At 41.4% G+C, this 15,705-nt stretch overlaps 1 protein-coding gene and 1 long non-coding RNA gene across 2 annotated transcripts; one reads left to right on the plus strand and one right to left on the minus strand.

The window, feature by feature from the left end:
* Nucleotides 1–1,721: 1,721 nt before the first annotated feature.
* LOC140582244 (nicotinamide/nicotinic acid mononucleotide adenylyltransferase 1-like) lies at nucleotides 1,722–8,124 on the plus strand. The gene is made up of 6 exons (XM_072706468.1): nucleotides 1,722–1,728; nucleotides 2,456–2,679; nucleotides 4,312–4,420; nucleotides 4,676–4,859; nucleotides 4,970–5,037; nucleotides 6,417–8,124. The coding sequence occupies exons 1-6, from the start codon at nucleotides 1,722–1,724 to the stop codon at nucleotides 6,896–6,898; spliced, it is 1,074 nt and encodes a 357-aa protein (XP_072562569.1). The 3' UTR covers nucleotides 6,899–8,124.
* Nucleotides 8,125–11,022: 2,898 nt separating this feature from the next.
* Nucleotides 11,023–11,764, minus strand: LOC140582425 (uncharacterized). Its single transcript, XR_011985394.1, has 2 exons — nucleotides 11,405–11,764; nucleotides 11,023–11,195 (listed from the first exon to the last, which is right to left on the minus strand). It is a non-coding gene; the product is annotated as an uncharacterized lncRNA (long non-coding RNA).
* Between the last annotated feature and the right edge of the window lie 3,941 nt (nucleotides 11,765–15,705).

Consider the following 15,705-nt stretch of genomic DNA (forward strand, 5'->3'; position numbering starts at 1 on the left):
GCTGCAACAACTTATGAGATGTACTTTTAATATTAAATTAAAAGAATTGAAGCTGAATTAACATAAGAACCACTTTAAAATTGAAATACTGTACTGTTATTCACAGATTGGAATGCCTGCCAGGGGAAAAAGATTTGCCCAAAAGAGCACGCTACCCACCAAAGAAGATGAGACTTTATGAACAAAATCCTGGCTCATCCAAAGATGACCAAGATGGTAATTGAATTATTCTTACATTACTGCACAACTCTTTTATACTATTTCTTAAAATCTTTTTATTTTAACCCCCTGGGCCCTGAGGCCTTTTTTCCACTTTCGAGGTAGTCTGACATGCCTTGACATTTTAAAATATTTCACCTATCTAAAAAACATTTATCCCAAAGTGATACATTTGCTTTTATTCAGCACAAACTCAGCACCAATAATCTGAGACCTCTTAGAATGTTATTATTCTATTTTTTGTTAAAATCAACTTTAAACATATACTTTTCAAAAACCTATTTTCAGACATGCTGAGAAATTGTAAAAAATCACATTATAGACATTTCTAGGTAAGACTTTTGAACTCTGAAGCTTATAGACACAGGGGTTGGCTACACATAGGTGAAAGTGACATTCAGAAATTTTATATGGTTTGATTACTAAAGTGTTAGAACTTTGGAGTGACACTCTTTTTCTCAAAGTCAGTGGTCTTCACAATGAATATTGATGAGATAGGTGTCCTCACACCTGTAGTAGTTTGCATACTGTCAATGGCCCATCAGTCTGGAATGTCACTGCACCCCACACCCATCACTTTGGAAAGGCAGTTTGAAACGCAAGAAAAGTAGCAACAATAAAATCCCTTTCACAGTTTATTGATAGATGGAATGAAAAATGAAAAACTGTGACTATATAAATATAGAAAGCGATAAATATGATGCAGTGACTATTATTGACGCTCTGGGGACGAGGGCATCATCGACCGCGTATCTTTCTCGTGTATTTCAGTTTATATCTCGCTGAAATCATTATGTAGAATCATGAAAAAAACACTGACTAAATCCGTTATCTGTCTTCTTTTCAAAACTTCCATTGTCAGAAGTATTAAAGTTTTTAAAATTAGGTTAAATAGGCAAAAAAGCAAATCGTGTCACCTTTCTTGGTTTTACTTGCGTCGGGAGCGTTTGGGACCGCTCTCAGCGGAAGATCGCTATTCACGTTCTAAATACGCTGCGTTTGAATCGGCGACCACGTGATTGCAGGCACACAGGCTTAGCCCACTGAGCTATGAACACAGGTATGAGCTTCGCTGCTGAAAGTGGCAACACTGGCGCAAAGCTTCAGCGGCAGAGACGTATCCGTGTGCTATATTGTAGCCGATCAGTGTAAACACTACCCAGACATGTGCTCTTGTTTATTTCGGTCACAATGGGCGTATTCACATATTTCTTTACCCAATACTAACTGTCGGATTATCATGTTATTATCATGCGAATAGCGCGATTTGCAAGTGGGTGGGCGATCAGAGCCGCTTCGAGACGCAGACGCTTAAGTCAGTCACTCTTGTTCTTTCAATTCGTATCACGAAGCTGTAAAAATATATTTAGTTTCTACCTATATATATTTGAAAAGTAGACCGTCCAAGGTTTCTGAGAGTATTTTTAAAATGTGTATATGACAAAAACTCGCGGAGTTATTTAAACGGTTTTGCGAAATTTCTGTCAGATCCCGCCGGCGGGATGGCCGGTCCCAAGGGGTTAACTTTTAATTTTGGTGATATGGCAACCAAAATCTTAGATGATACCTAGTATCTAGGGTGGGGGCCACAGTGGACTGAGTGCACTCTACCTGGTAGCATACATGAATTATAAATAAACATAAGAAGCTGTTTCATTTGCAGCATATTAAATCATTGTAACATTATATACTGAAATAACAGACCCAAAGCCAACTAACATGGACATGCCCATATTCATATGATTTGGGCTATGATAAAACACTGTTTCATACAACATTGTCTGACAACAGGCACAGAAATATGCTAATGGGACCAACTATATTGTGAATTTGGCTGCAACAAAACCATAAAAGTAATGATGGAGAGCAGGAGGTTGAATGCTGAGTAATAGGCTCTGGCTGCAGTGAATTGGGTCTGTATCGCACAGGAAAGACGGCAGCTTTCTGTTGATTTTAACTTTTATTGTGAACACTGGTTTTCCTCAGTACTCTGTATACTACCTATCTCCCCATACTCTGAGATGATGCCATCGTTCATCACGTTGTTTCATTTTGAACATTGTGATATGACAGTTCATTAGGCATCACCCTACCCTGTTTTGAGTAGTTTATAAATTAAGATGTAGTAAAATCTCCATTATTCACTCTGTCTTCATTTTAAGGTCTTTTTGTGTTTTTGACATTTGAGGATGGATACACTACAAAAATTTTTAAGGCTTTTTAAGAATTTTTTAAGGTGATATATTACAGAAAGATGATAAACCCATTGCTTGCTTCAGAGATCTGAAGCCAGGAGATGTAGTACTGGCAAGATGGTCTGACAACAAGTTCTACAGTGCCACAGTGGACTATATTGGAACAGCTGACAAGACGGTGGATGCTAAGAAGGGCACAAGGAAGGACATAAAAACAAAAGATGCTGCTGCTGAGAGATTCTACAACCTCCCATCACTGCCTCAGGTAGTTCAATCCACCTCTGCACAGCAATACCCAATTTCTGTGGCGTGCAGTGTCAACCAGCCTCCACCTATTCAGTCACCTCTGCCTTATAAGCTACAGTCCCAGCCTCCACCTGCTCAGTCATCTCCTTCTACCCACCCACAGTATCAGCCTCAACCTACACGGTCATTGCCTGTTACTCAGCCATTGTACCAGCCTCAATGTTCTCAGGCAATACCAATGACCCACACACAATACCAGTGGGTGGGTTCTGTATTTGGTAGGATTTGGAGCGTTTGCATTGTAGTGATGGACACTAAATTTGTGGTAATATGCTATTCATCTGTTAAAAATTAATGTGCCAATGTGCAAAGTGTTGTAAACTTGGCTGTTTTAATAAAGGCCTTAATTGTTTCAGCATTTATAAAAGTGTCCATTACTGTAATATTGATTTTGTGTGTATGTGTGGGTGTGGGGATTTGTTTCTCCGTAGTGGCTCTAGTACTGCTCATTTTCTTTTACTAAGGAGAAAAAATGAGCCATTAATAAGACTGAGTTGAGTTTAGTGAGCCATCTCCCTTAAGTCTCAAGTATGACTCCTGTTGCTAGTTGTCCTGTCTCATCTATTTCTCCTAGTGAATTTTAGGAGAAACATATCAGAAACAAACCACACAAAATGGAAACTAAAATGAGGCTGAAATCAGAATCTCAATTTTGTTTCCTGAGCTGTAGAAGAGCAAGCTTTGAGCAGCAAATTTTTGCTCTGGGGACTGCCTATCCTAATTCGAAGTTATTGTGAACATGAATAGAACAGACGTAGTTTCATCGCATATCTCATATAAAACAAAATAAAAACTCTAACGCTTTACTACCAGAACATCAATCAAAGCGGAAGATAATAGGTCTTGTTGGCTTTTTGCCCAAACGAGATACAATCCCAAATGAACCGATCATCTCCATTTGTAATCAACACATGTACAGCACTCCGTGTATTTAAGCACTCGGGCAACAAAATACCTCATCAAAGCTCCGTGCAGTGTCAGCGCACTTAGCGCTAGCGATGGGACGTTTCCGAGACATTGTACTTGACCAGCAGTTACAATGTGACTGAGGACACTGGAAGCTTCGAACGCGTGCATGCACTTTTGAACCCAGCTCCAGTAAACCACGCCCACAGTCGTGTGACGAACTTAACTGCGTGTGCGGACGAATCAAAAAGACGGACAGCAATTGCCATGTGACTGTGACGTTGGAAGCTTCGAAGTTCTACAACTTGTTTTTGCTATTTCGTATGGAAGACCAACGAGGGCAAAAATGACATCAAATTTGCACGCCTTTAGATGCAAAAAAATCAACATGTCGATTTTACATATGCAAAAAATCAACATGTCGATTTCGATTTTCCCTGGTAGCTGGTTTTAAGTTTGGTATGTAATATATCGACTGAGTTCCTTGTACCTCGTTTATTTCTATCATTAAATATTATTATAAAACTAAGAAGTTGGAGTAAGAAGCTGAAGCATCTGGCTGATAGTTGGAAGGTCACTAGCAGACTGGTGCTGTCACTGGACCCTGTCCTTCTGCCCATTCAGAAAACTGCATGTGACTACATGTAGTGTAATTTTGTAATGTTTCCCAATGCATTTTCTGCAGGTACCAAAGAAAACCAATGTGGTGCTGCTGTCTTGTGGCTCCTACAACCCAGTCACAAACATGCACTTGCGCATGTTTGAACTGGCACGTGAGCACCTGCAGATCAAAGGTACTCCGCCTGCTAGCCTTCATACACGGCGCACTGGCCTGTCATAAGCTACTAACAAAATGCTTATGCCAACTTGATTTTTTATATAAAAAGTTGTAATTTTTTGGGAACATTAAGTATGACATACCCAGCCTCTTTGCTGGTTCATAGCGTGTTAACTTTTAGCTCCACAGAGTTTAAATGTGAAACTTACTTTGTTAAAAAGTATGAACCATACTCAACATAGGACACCTGTGCTGTGCTTGGCTTCCCCAGGACATTATGAAGTTGTGAAGGGGATCATATCACCAGTGGGCGATGGCTACAACGAGAAGGGCCTGATCGAGGCCAGCCATCGGGTGGAAATGGCCAAGCTGGCGGTAGAGAACCACAGCTGGATTGAGGTGGACAGCTGGGAGAGCAGGCAGGCCGAATGGCTGGAGACAGTCAAAGTGCTAAGGTGAGCTCGCCCTAAGGGTGAAAGAAGGGCCCCGTCTTTCAACTATGAGTCCTTTCCTTTGACTATTACACCCCCTGTTGGCTGAACTGATCTTTAACATCTGCTCCCAGGCATCACCGGCAGGAACTGCTCTCCCAGGAACTAGACTGGCATAACGAAGGACTACACACTCTCCGCTGTGCGCTCCTGAACTGTAGGTCGCTGACGGATAAGACTGCTTTCCTCAACGACCTGACTGTTGCTAAAAATCTGGACATGTTGCTGCTTGTGGAAACATGGCAGAAACCAGAAGATAACTTGCACCTAAATCGACTTACACCTCTGGGTTATAGTTTTCTTTGTAAACCCCGTCTGACGGGCAGGGGTGGTGGTCTAGCCGTGATACACCGTGACTGTGTTAAAACCGCAATTGTTGAGTTTCATGGGATTACATCCTTTGAATATCTGGCTTGTAAAATTGCTGGAAAGGCTCCGTTGCACGTCATATTAATCTACAGACCTCCGAAGCCTCACCCTAATTTTTTCCTTGATCTCAATGAGATGCTTAGTCTTGTTTGTGGCATGTCTACCGCTGTGATTTTGCTTGGTGATTTTAATATTCATGTGGATACTGACTGTCCATCGGCTAGTGAGCTGTGTTCAGTACTGAATTCTTTCAGTTTTGTGCAGCATATTGATTTTCCAATGCATGATAAGGGTCATACCTTGGATCTTGTTTGTTCCACCGGTGTACAGAATGTATGTACATGTCAGGGTCGGCCCCTGCTGTGCTCCTTCCGTGTCCTTTCCCCGTTTGACCAGCAGGCATTGCTGGTCATCCCGTCCTTCATGTTTTGTCTTTGAGTTTCCCCTGTTACCTGTCTGGTCTTGTGGCTCAATGTGTTGAGCATGTGGTTGTCTGTATACCCTTCTGTTCTGAGTATCCTTCTGTCGTGTGTTTGAATCCCACCTCCTATTTTGGTATTTTGGCTCCCTAGTGTTTCATTTGAGTTCCTTTAGTTCTTATGTCTGATTTTGTAGTTGGTTTTGGTTATGTTCCTTGTGCCCCTGATTGTGTGCCCCATGTTTAATTCCAGTGTTTAGTTTCCGTTTCCTTGGTCAGTTCCTAGTTTCCCTGTTTTCAGTTCCTTTTGAGTTTATTGGTTTCACCTGTGCCCTGTTTCCTTGGTTTTGTTAATTAGCCTCACCTGTCCTGTGTTAGTCTCGTTACCCTTGTAGTATATTAGTTCCTGCCTTTTGTTCTGTTCCCCGCTGGTTCATCGCGTCGCGTCGTGTCTATGTGTATGATTATCGTTGGTTGATGGTTTTGATATTTTCAGTGTTCTGCGTGTATTTGGTTTTTGTTATTTAGTCTTGTTTATTCCCCTTTCTGTTTTTGACCCCTTGTGGTCTTTTTGGTTTAGTTGTGTTTATAGTGTTTTCAGTTTTGTTTAATAAACCCTGTTTTGTTTGCTGGAGCCGCAAGTGGGTCGTCCGCCCCTTCTTTGTGCACCATGCCTCGTTCCCGTGCCGTCCAGAACCATGACGGTACATCTGGTTCATTCGTTGGAATCTCAGATCACAAGCTGGTGGAATTTAGTTTTAGTTATCCACTGCCAAGTGAATTATCCATGTGTATGTCTGTCGATGCTTCCTGTCTTCGTGACGGGCCACGGTTGATGCTTCTCTGTGGTGCTGACATGCTGAACTCCTTTGTGGTGCCGGGGCTGTGGAAGCTCGAGCACATCGAGGAGATCATCAAAAACTTTGGACTGGTGTGCATCACCGACGATGGATCCGACCTGGAGGCCATTATTCAGGGCTCCGACGACCTCCGGCCACATTTCCACAACATCCACATGGTGTGCGAGTCGACGGTCAAGGAGTCGAGCGCAGACATCCCCCGCATGCTGCAGTGTGGTCAGACTGTGCAGAACCTGCTACCTCAACCGGTCCTCAGCTACATCCGGCAGCGGCGCCTCTACACCGCTGAGAATGAGCAGAGGAACGCAGATGTTATGTCGGCTCCTCTGCAGAAACATGCAGGGAAGTATGACTGAGGCCAGCCCCCCCACTGCCACTCTGCCCGTCTGTAGCCTCGTCATCTTGCCATTTCTACCTTCCCATTTGTTTGGGATCTCCTGTTACGTGCCGCTGCAAGCTTGGCTCCGCCCACAGGTCTCGTCTGCAGCACGCCCTCCGTTTGGCCTTTGCTCCGCCCAGGACTTACCAATGCACCCTCCGTCATTTCCGGCTCCTTGACCTGAAAAGCCGAAGACAATTCGAGAGCTCTGCTCATTGCTTGATTATTATTGGTTTACTTTATTGGTTTGATTATGGTGTATGACAGACACGTCCTGCACATTCTCCACTTAACGTCAGTGGCTCAGCTGTGGAGATTGTGGAGAGCACCAAGTTCCTTGGGGTGCACATCACCGAGGAACTTGCATGGACGACCAACAGCACCTCCCTCACCAAGAAAGCCTAGCAGAGACAACACTTCCTGCGGCGGCTGAAATGAGCGAGCCTTCCCCTCCCATCCTCACTACGTTCTATAGAAGCACCATTGAGAGCGTTCTAACCAGCTGCATCACCGTCTGATACAGAAACGGCAACGTTTCCGATCGCAAGTACCTGCAGAGGATAGTTAGAAGAGCTGAGAATATCATCGGGGTGCCACTGCCCTCACTACAAGACACATTCACCACAAGGACAGTTCGAAAAGCCTGCAGCATTGTGCAGGACTCCTCACACCCTCACATGAACCGTTTACCCTGCTGCCATCCAGGAGGAGAATCTGCAGCATCACAGCCAGGCTGCACGACAGTTTTTATCCTCAGGCTGTCAGGCTTCTCAACACCATGCTACCCCCCAGGGTCCTCCAATCTACCTCAACCCTCTCGTAACCCACCTGACCTACACTGTTTTCCTATTTTTTTTTTTTTAAATTTACATTTTAAACTGACCCTGCTGCTACATATATGCCCTCTGATATTATACTTATACGTTGTTATACTGTATTTTCACATGTATCGTACTGTATTTATACTGTATTTGCACATAGATATATTTTATTCATACCGTACTTGCACAAAAAATCATTTTGCACAAACAATCTTACTTTGCACTTTGCTTCTGCGCCAGAAAGCTGTTAGCGTTTACTGCACTTTACTTAAAATGCTTCTCAGTTCATTTGCACTCTTCTTGTCTTGCACAGAATCTCTACTGTATATATTCCGTATACTTGTATACGGAAAGATGACAATAAAGTTCAGTTTGACTTTGACAGTTTTGGTTATTGCTTTTCTGATTTTTGCTTTTGCCCTTTTGTACTTTTGCTTTGGTTTGATTGTATTTCTGGTTTTTGATCTCCTGCCTGTTTACTGGATTACTCTTTTGCTCGCCCCCTCGGACACTGTGTTTTCAGACTGTGTGTATGTTTGCGTGTATGAGTGGACCGGTGTGTACAGAGTGGCTGCCATTTTTTTTTCTTGTGAAGCACAAAAATGGCCACAAATCAGTAGGACTGGTGTGGATCCCTTGTTACGTGACCCACTTAGTGGCGACACATTTAGGGTTATATTCCATAAGACCTGGTTACTAGTGACATCCAATATTAGGTCTATTAAACACTGCAGCTACACAGAAACAGCCAGGCGACAGCTAAATGTGCAAGAAGACTCCATTCTGGAACCCGAAGTCAGAAAATTACATTTCAGGGAAAAGTAGTTCAACTCGTCATACTCACCGAGTGAAACCATATAGGCATCAAAATTAACATTAATGACCATGTCCCAGGTACCACTGATGTTAACGGACATATTGATGGATATTGCTGGTTGCTGAATTACCCACACAAACTTACTCAGATCACCTCGGTGAAAACGATATTACGAATCTCACATACAAAAACATTTAAAATAGGGTCAAACGAGGTCGCAGTCGACTTTTTTTTTTTTATGGACAACAGGTGAACTTCGAAGTAGTTCCATTACAACTTAATTGTGAGCTTTCGTGCACTACTACTTAATTATAATTGCTACTTAATTAGCCTACTAGTAATTAATAAACCAAGTCAAATAGTCTCAAAATAGGTTGCATGCATTTTACCTGTACGTCTGTATAATAATAGGGTGAGTTAAGCAAAAGTGGGACATCAGGTAAAGTGGGACATTTAAGCTTTGCCCTATGCTACTTTAAAGAAATCAACAACTTAAGAAAACAAACAGTGTATGATGCTACAATGGGGCTTGGTCTTCACCAACTGTCTTCATTTGTGTGAGATGTTTATGATGGATGTTCTCAGAATTTCAATGTGTAGCGCGACCGCACGGCAAGTGGACCGACAAACAAAATAACTCTTTCGAAAGATAAGGCTCTAGAAGCATATAATGGGTTATATTGTTTAAGATGTTGGTTTTTAGTAAAAGACAGCTGGAAATAGTCTTTAAAAAATAAAGCACATTCTTCAAAAAAATATATATTAATTTTTGTCGGCAAAATATACCAAGCAATGTTTCAAGGGGATTTAAAGACAATGATTTTATTTATGGCTTGGTCAATATTGCTTTGTGCAATTAAAGAATATGTTGCCTCTATATAAAAACACCACTGTCCCACTTTACCTAAACAAGCTCATCAAGAAATGGGAAGCGCCCCTTTATGTTTTATCCCATTTAACTCTTAAATATTGATTATAGATTGTCTAAATGTCCACACAAATGGTTTTCAAGACATTTTTCTAAATCATTTGCCGAAAAGTGTCCCACTTTTGCATAGTTCACCCTACTCAAAGAATCTGTTTAAAGCATTAACTGTAGAATAGGTGGTCTTTTTGGACCATAAAACAAAGTGGATGCGTGACACTCAACTGCGATGCTGATTCTGAGCAAAAGAGGCACACTGACGGCGAGATGAAAACACATTTCGGTGCTGGGCGGATCGAGGCACCGATGGAGCAGAGACACTGAGACTTGCTTGCCAGAGAAGACACGCACTTTATTGCCCGTCCTGAGACGGTCTATAACAGACACCCAAGGAGCACTAAAGCAGAAACGCAAATGGGAAACACAAGGTGGTCAGACGCCGAATGTACTGAAATAATCCAAAGACTGGAAACACAATAATGCTTATATTAACCAAACAAGACTTTTAGCTGACAATTTGAGGAATGGACAGGAAAAAATACTCTTTAAACAAATTCTATATAATGATGACTATTTTCTTTTTCTATTTTCTATGGTGCTTTAAAAAATGCCTCATACATTTCAGTGCATGATGAAGCATTCTTTCTGAAAACTTGTTTGCAGACTTGATCTTCACAGAACAGTTCCTGGAAAGGAAAAAGACAGATCTATTCATATGTGACACAGCTGTTCGAAGTGTTAATCTGAGTTTCAGGAAAAAAAAATAAGAGAAAACTACTAAAAGTTATATTCAATTCATTTGAAATATGATATACATACCTGTTGCTGTCTAGTAAAAATACAACACATGTGGCTCTGAAGGCCATGCCTACATTAATGTTCCCTTCATCACTGAAAAAACATCATAATATATCTGAGTCAGTACTTAAACCCAGCAAACAAATATTCTTCACCTGCATTCATGGCCAACCTACAGTGTAATACAGGGGAATACATTTGTAAATCACCTATCCATTTTCAATCACTCATTCTGGACAGGGTTGTGATGGGGAAACTCTACACACATGTTGTGGAGCCAAGATTCAAACTGTTCCTGAAGGTGTGAAACGACAGTGCTATCCACTGAATAATGTTTTAAAAAAATATCTCTGCAATAGTAATTGTGTGCTTGTTGGTTAAATCTGATACATTTAAATTAGCAGAAATGCTGCTTTCAGTATTGCTTTATTGCATTACTAATGGCATTACAAAGACTGTTGCCCTGGATTGTCTATCATCCTGGATCCAGTGGGCCCAGCCACGGTTCATCTTCTCACCCGTTTGTATGCAAACCAGCGTGTTACTCTCCCATCTCACCACTGACTGCGAGGATGGACAGGAACAGGTCAGCAAATGATCATGTGCTTTGCCTGCATCATGGCGACTGCATTGATGAGTGCCGGACGAAGCCCGAGCAAAGCTATTAGTTACCGTTTAGGCAAGAAGCAGCAAACAGCATATCTAAGGCACCTGTGATTTCAACCAAGGAGACCTCAATAGATAGTTGACAAGTGTTTATTTGTTGAACAAATTTAAATGAGCATGTGAACAGTGATTTGGCGAAGCCCGTCTCTTGATCGTTGGTTCCATCGACTCAGAAGCTGACAGATCTGGCCGGGCGACCAGGCAGGAGGCGAAGGAGGTGGAGGGGAGGAGGCGGGAGAACGAATAGCTGTAAAGGAGTTAAAGAAGTGGGTTAGATTTACTCTTTATATAAAACCTGGACCGCTGTGATTGGACACGCTGGCGTTCATTAGGTCTCCTTGTTTGAACTTTCGCATTCACTTTCATGGCTTTAGCTCTTAATCAGAAGGTGTGGATAGCATTACAGTACAAACAATTCTGAAATAAATCGTGTCTGTTGGCTGCTCTCTCCCATACCTTGCAATGCCTTTCATCCAGTCCCTTGGTGAACTCCTCAAACTCCTCATTCAGCCTGAAGCAGAAGGAATAGTCCCTCAGGTGGCTGAGGGTCTTCACCACATAGACGTCCCCGTGCTGCTCCGCCACCTTCCTGTGCTTCACTTTGAGCTTTGAGGGCTACCTTACGCAGCACTGCCCTGATATCTGAAGGAGCAGAAGTGGTGAAGCACATTAATCCCCCACAGTGTGGCTGCCTGTGGATCTCAGCAACGCTTCCTCCCCGACTCCTTAGATGCAGAAAACACGACAGTGATGAACCTGTGATTAAAGGCCTTTTCTCAAGACTTATTCATCTGCACAAAAGGGTGAAGAGCAGGTCATTTGGAATAACAATCTCTGCTGAAGAGCTGTAATAATTTTAAAAGTGCTAGATGCATCAGCTGCTGCCCGGAGCACAAAACCTGGATCCCTGAGCAACGGAAAAAAGTAATATGGTCTAATGAGTAACTTCATTTTTCCTACATCCAGACAGGTTTGCCTTTGTCATTTATTTTCATATCAAGTAACTGGAAGCATTTCTTATTGAGTAACGGCACAGTTTAATAACACATTTTCAGATCTCCCATGAAATATTACTATAGCTAACCCATGTAGCTATAGTAATAAAAAAGTTACAATTCATAAGTAAACACTCAGAAATACTTTCATTATATTCTCCATCCCCAGTATTCCTAATGGTTGGAAATCTACTACATTACTATGCTATGTAATACTATGTAAGTAAAAATTTAAAAACTGTATGCAAGTTGATACATTGTTTTTTATTCTGTGGAAAGATTGTTCTGCTTACCATATTTAGCAATGAATTATAAACATTTTTTTTTTCTCAAAGATGTTTTTATTGATTTTAAACCTGAGAAAGACACCAACAACAAACCAAAAACCACACACGTTATTTCAAAAGACCTCACTAAATATGACCTCACTAAATTAGTCAATTCTAAAAGGGTTGCATGAAGAAATCAGATAACATTGCAGTAGAGTATTAAAGAAAAAAAAGATAATTTAGACATATTCAAAAACCAGTAATGATAACAAGGTGTGCAACTCTAAACCCAAAAACCTTACCACATAATAACCCCATCCTCTTGCCAGATTGACTAATTAAAAAGAACACGACGACAATATTGTTTCTGGAACCTTACTGGGTATTACTAATTGACGGAGTCTGAGACCGAAGACTTGAAAAATACTCCAGGAAGGGCCCCCATACCTTCTGAAATTCTTTACTGGTATCACTAATCGAGTAGCGTATCTTTTCGAGGCTTAAACAGGACATAAGGTCCCTCATCCATTGAGCATGGGTGGGTGGAGCAGCACCTTTCCATCTGAGTAAGACTGCACGTCTGGCTAGAAGGGAAGCAAAGGATAGTGTCCGGCGTTTCACCGGGGTCAGACATGTATCAGCATCACTGAGGCCAAAGAGCGCGACCAAAGGGTCGGGGTGTATAGGCTGTTTGAGGACTAAGGACAGGGTTTGAAATATCCCCCTCCAGTATTCTTCAAGACTAGGACACGACCAGTACATGTGAATAAGCGAAGCATCCTCATTTCCACATTTGTCACAGCGGGGATCCACATTCGGGTAAATACGCGATAGTTTGACTTTGGACATATGAACTCTGTGCACAACTTTAAACTGTAAAAGACAATGGCGGGCACATAAAGATGTTGAATTAACCAACTTAAATATTGAGTCCCAAGTGTCCTCACTCAATGACACGTTAAAATCCTGTTCCCAAGCAGTTTTGATTCTATTAATAGAAGGACATTTCATACCAGCCAGTTTGTCATAAATAACGGATATTAACCCTTTGCGCGTTGGTTGCAAAGTAAGAAACATATCAGCTGCATTCATAACTGGTGACTCAGGGAAAGTCCGAATTAGAGATTTGAGAAAGTGTCTAATCTGCAGATATCTAAAAAAATGAGTATTTGGGAGATCAAATCTATCAGAAAGTTGAGTAAAAGATGCGAAGCTATTGTTGAAAAACAAATCATTAAAACACACAATTCCCTTTCTATGCCAATCATAAAATACAGGGTCGGATAAGGAGGGCTGAAAAAGATGATTTGATAAAATTGGACTCAAAAGAGAAAAACCAGTTAAATTGAAGTGTTTTCTCATCTGAGCCCATACTCTCACAGTATGCCAGACAAACGGATTATCAATTGACTTGTTTCGGGCTAAAGGAAGTGAGGATCCAAGAAGTGCCAAAACAGAAGATTCTTTAGCTGAATTCAATTCCAATGACACCCAGGATGGACAATTATCTGTTTTGGGAATAGAAGCAAAACGCAATACAGCGTATATTAGCTGCCCAATAGTAATAACGGAAATTAGGCAAAGCCAGGCCTCCATAACGCCTAGATTTCTGGAGATGAGCTTTATTCAAACGGGGATGCCTTCCTCTCTATATATAAGAGGATATATCTGAATAATAATAGATACTGTATTGATCCCCGTGGGGAAATTGTTTTTATGCCTCCCTCAACTTGCTCTTTTTCATAGAGTAAGTTGTCCGTGAAGGGCAGCCACCTGTTGGGGCGCCCAGGGAGTTGGGGGTTAAGGACCTTGCTCAAGGACCCACAGATGTGCTGAGGCTGGGTTTGAACCGGTGACCATGTGATTACAAGCACACAGGCTTAGCCCACTGAGCCACACGCTGCCCTAAAGAAATCTAAAGAAACAAAAAAAGATTTAGGAATAAAGGTAGGTATTGACTGGAACAGATACAAAAATTTAGGTAGTACGTTCATTTTAAAGGAATTAATTCTCCCCACTAAAGATACAGAAAGAGGGGACCATTGTGTCAAGGACTGTTTTGTATGATTCAATAGCGTAAGAAAATTTTCTTTAAAGAGCCATTTGTGCTTCCTTGTAACTGTTATACCCAGGTAAGTAAATTGGTCCTGTGCCATTTTAAATGGGAAATTAGAATATTCAGAAATTGGTGCTCCATCCACAGGGAACAACTCACTTTTGTGCAAGTTCAATTTATATCCTGAAAAACTACCAAATTGAGTAAATATTGAAATCATGGAAGGCAGAGATATTCTCGGGTTTGACACATAAATCAACAAGTCGTCTGCGTACAGGGATACTTTATGCTCAACTCCTCTCCTCCAGATACCTGAAACATCCCCACAGCTTCGAAGTGCAATAGCAAGTGGCTCTATAGCCAGATCAAAAAGCAATGGACTTAAGGGGCACCCTTGACGTGTTCCCCGTTGAAGATTAAAGGGTTGTGACTGTTGTGAATTAGTAAGAACAGAAGCATACGGGCACAGATATAATAGCTTTATCCATGAGATAAATTTAGATCCAAAATTGAATTTTTCTAAAGTTGCAAATAAATATTCCCATTCCACACGATCAAATGCCTTTTCTGCATCTAGACAGAGGATACATTCAGGAGTCTGACCGGAAGGGGAATATAATATATCAAATAAACGACGGATATTAAAATAGGAATAACGATTTTTTATAAAGCCGGTTTGATCCTCAGATATAAGAACATAAGAACATAAGAACATAAGAACTATACAAACGAGAGGAGGCCATTCGGCCCATCGAGCTCGCTTGGGGAGAACTTAACTAATAGCTCAGAGTTGTTAAAATCTTATCTAGCTCTGATTTAAAGGAACCCAAGGATTCAGCTTGCACTACGTTATCAGGAAGACTATTCCATACTCTGACTACACGCTGTGTAAAGAAGTGCTTCCTTAAATCCAGTTTGAAATGTTCTCCCGCTAATTTCCACCTATGGCCACGAGTTCTTGTATTTGAACTAATGCTGAAGTAACTATTCGGTTGAACAGCATCCAAACCTGTTAGAATCTTATAGACCTGGATCATGTCCCCCCTCAGTCTCCTTTGCTTGAGGCTGAACAGATTTAGCTCAAATAACCTTTCCTCGTATGACATTCCTCTAAGACCAGGAATCATTCTTGTGGCCCTACGCTGCACCTTTTCTAAGGCCGCTATGTCCTTTTTAAGATATGGTGACCAAACCTGTACACAATATTCTAGGTGAGGTCTCACCAAGGAATTGTATAATCTTAGCATTACCTCCCTTGACTTAAACTCCACACACCTGGAGATGTACCCCAACATCCTATTGGCCTTTTTTATTGCTTCCCCACACTGGCGAGAATGAGACATGGAAGCAAAAGGGTATAATTGAGGGTATAATATTTTCCAGCCTACGGGCTAAAACTTTGGCTAAAATTTTAACGTCAACATTTAACAAGGAAAT

Source organism: Paramormyrops kingsleyae, chromosome 24, assembly GCF_048594095.1.
Source record: "Paramormyrops kingsleyae isolate MSU_618 chromosome 24, PKINGS_0.4, whole genome shotgun sequence".
Classification (NCBI taxonomy): domain Eukaryota; kingdom Metazoa; phylum Chordata; class Actinopteri; order Osteoglossiformes; family Mormyridae; genus Paramormyrops; species Paramormyrops kingsleyae.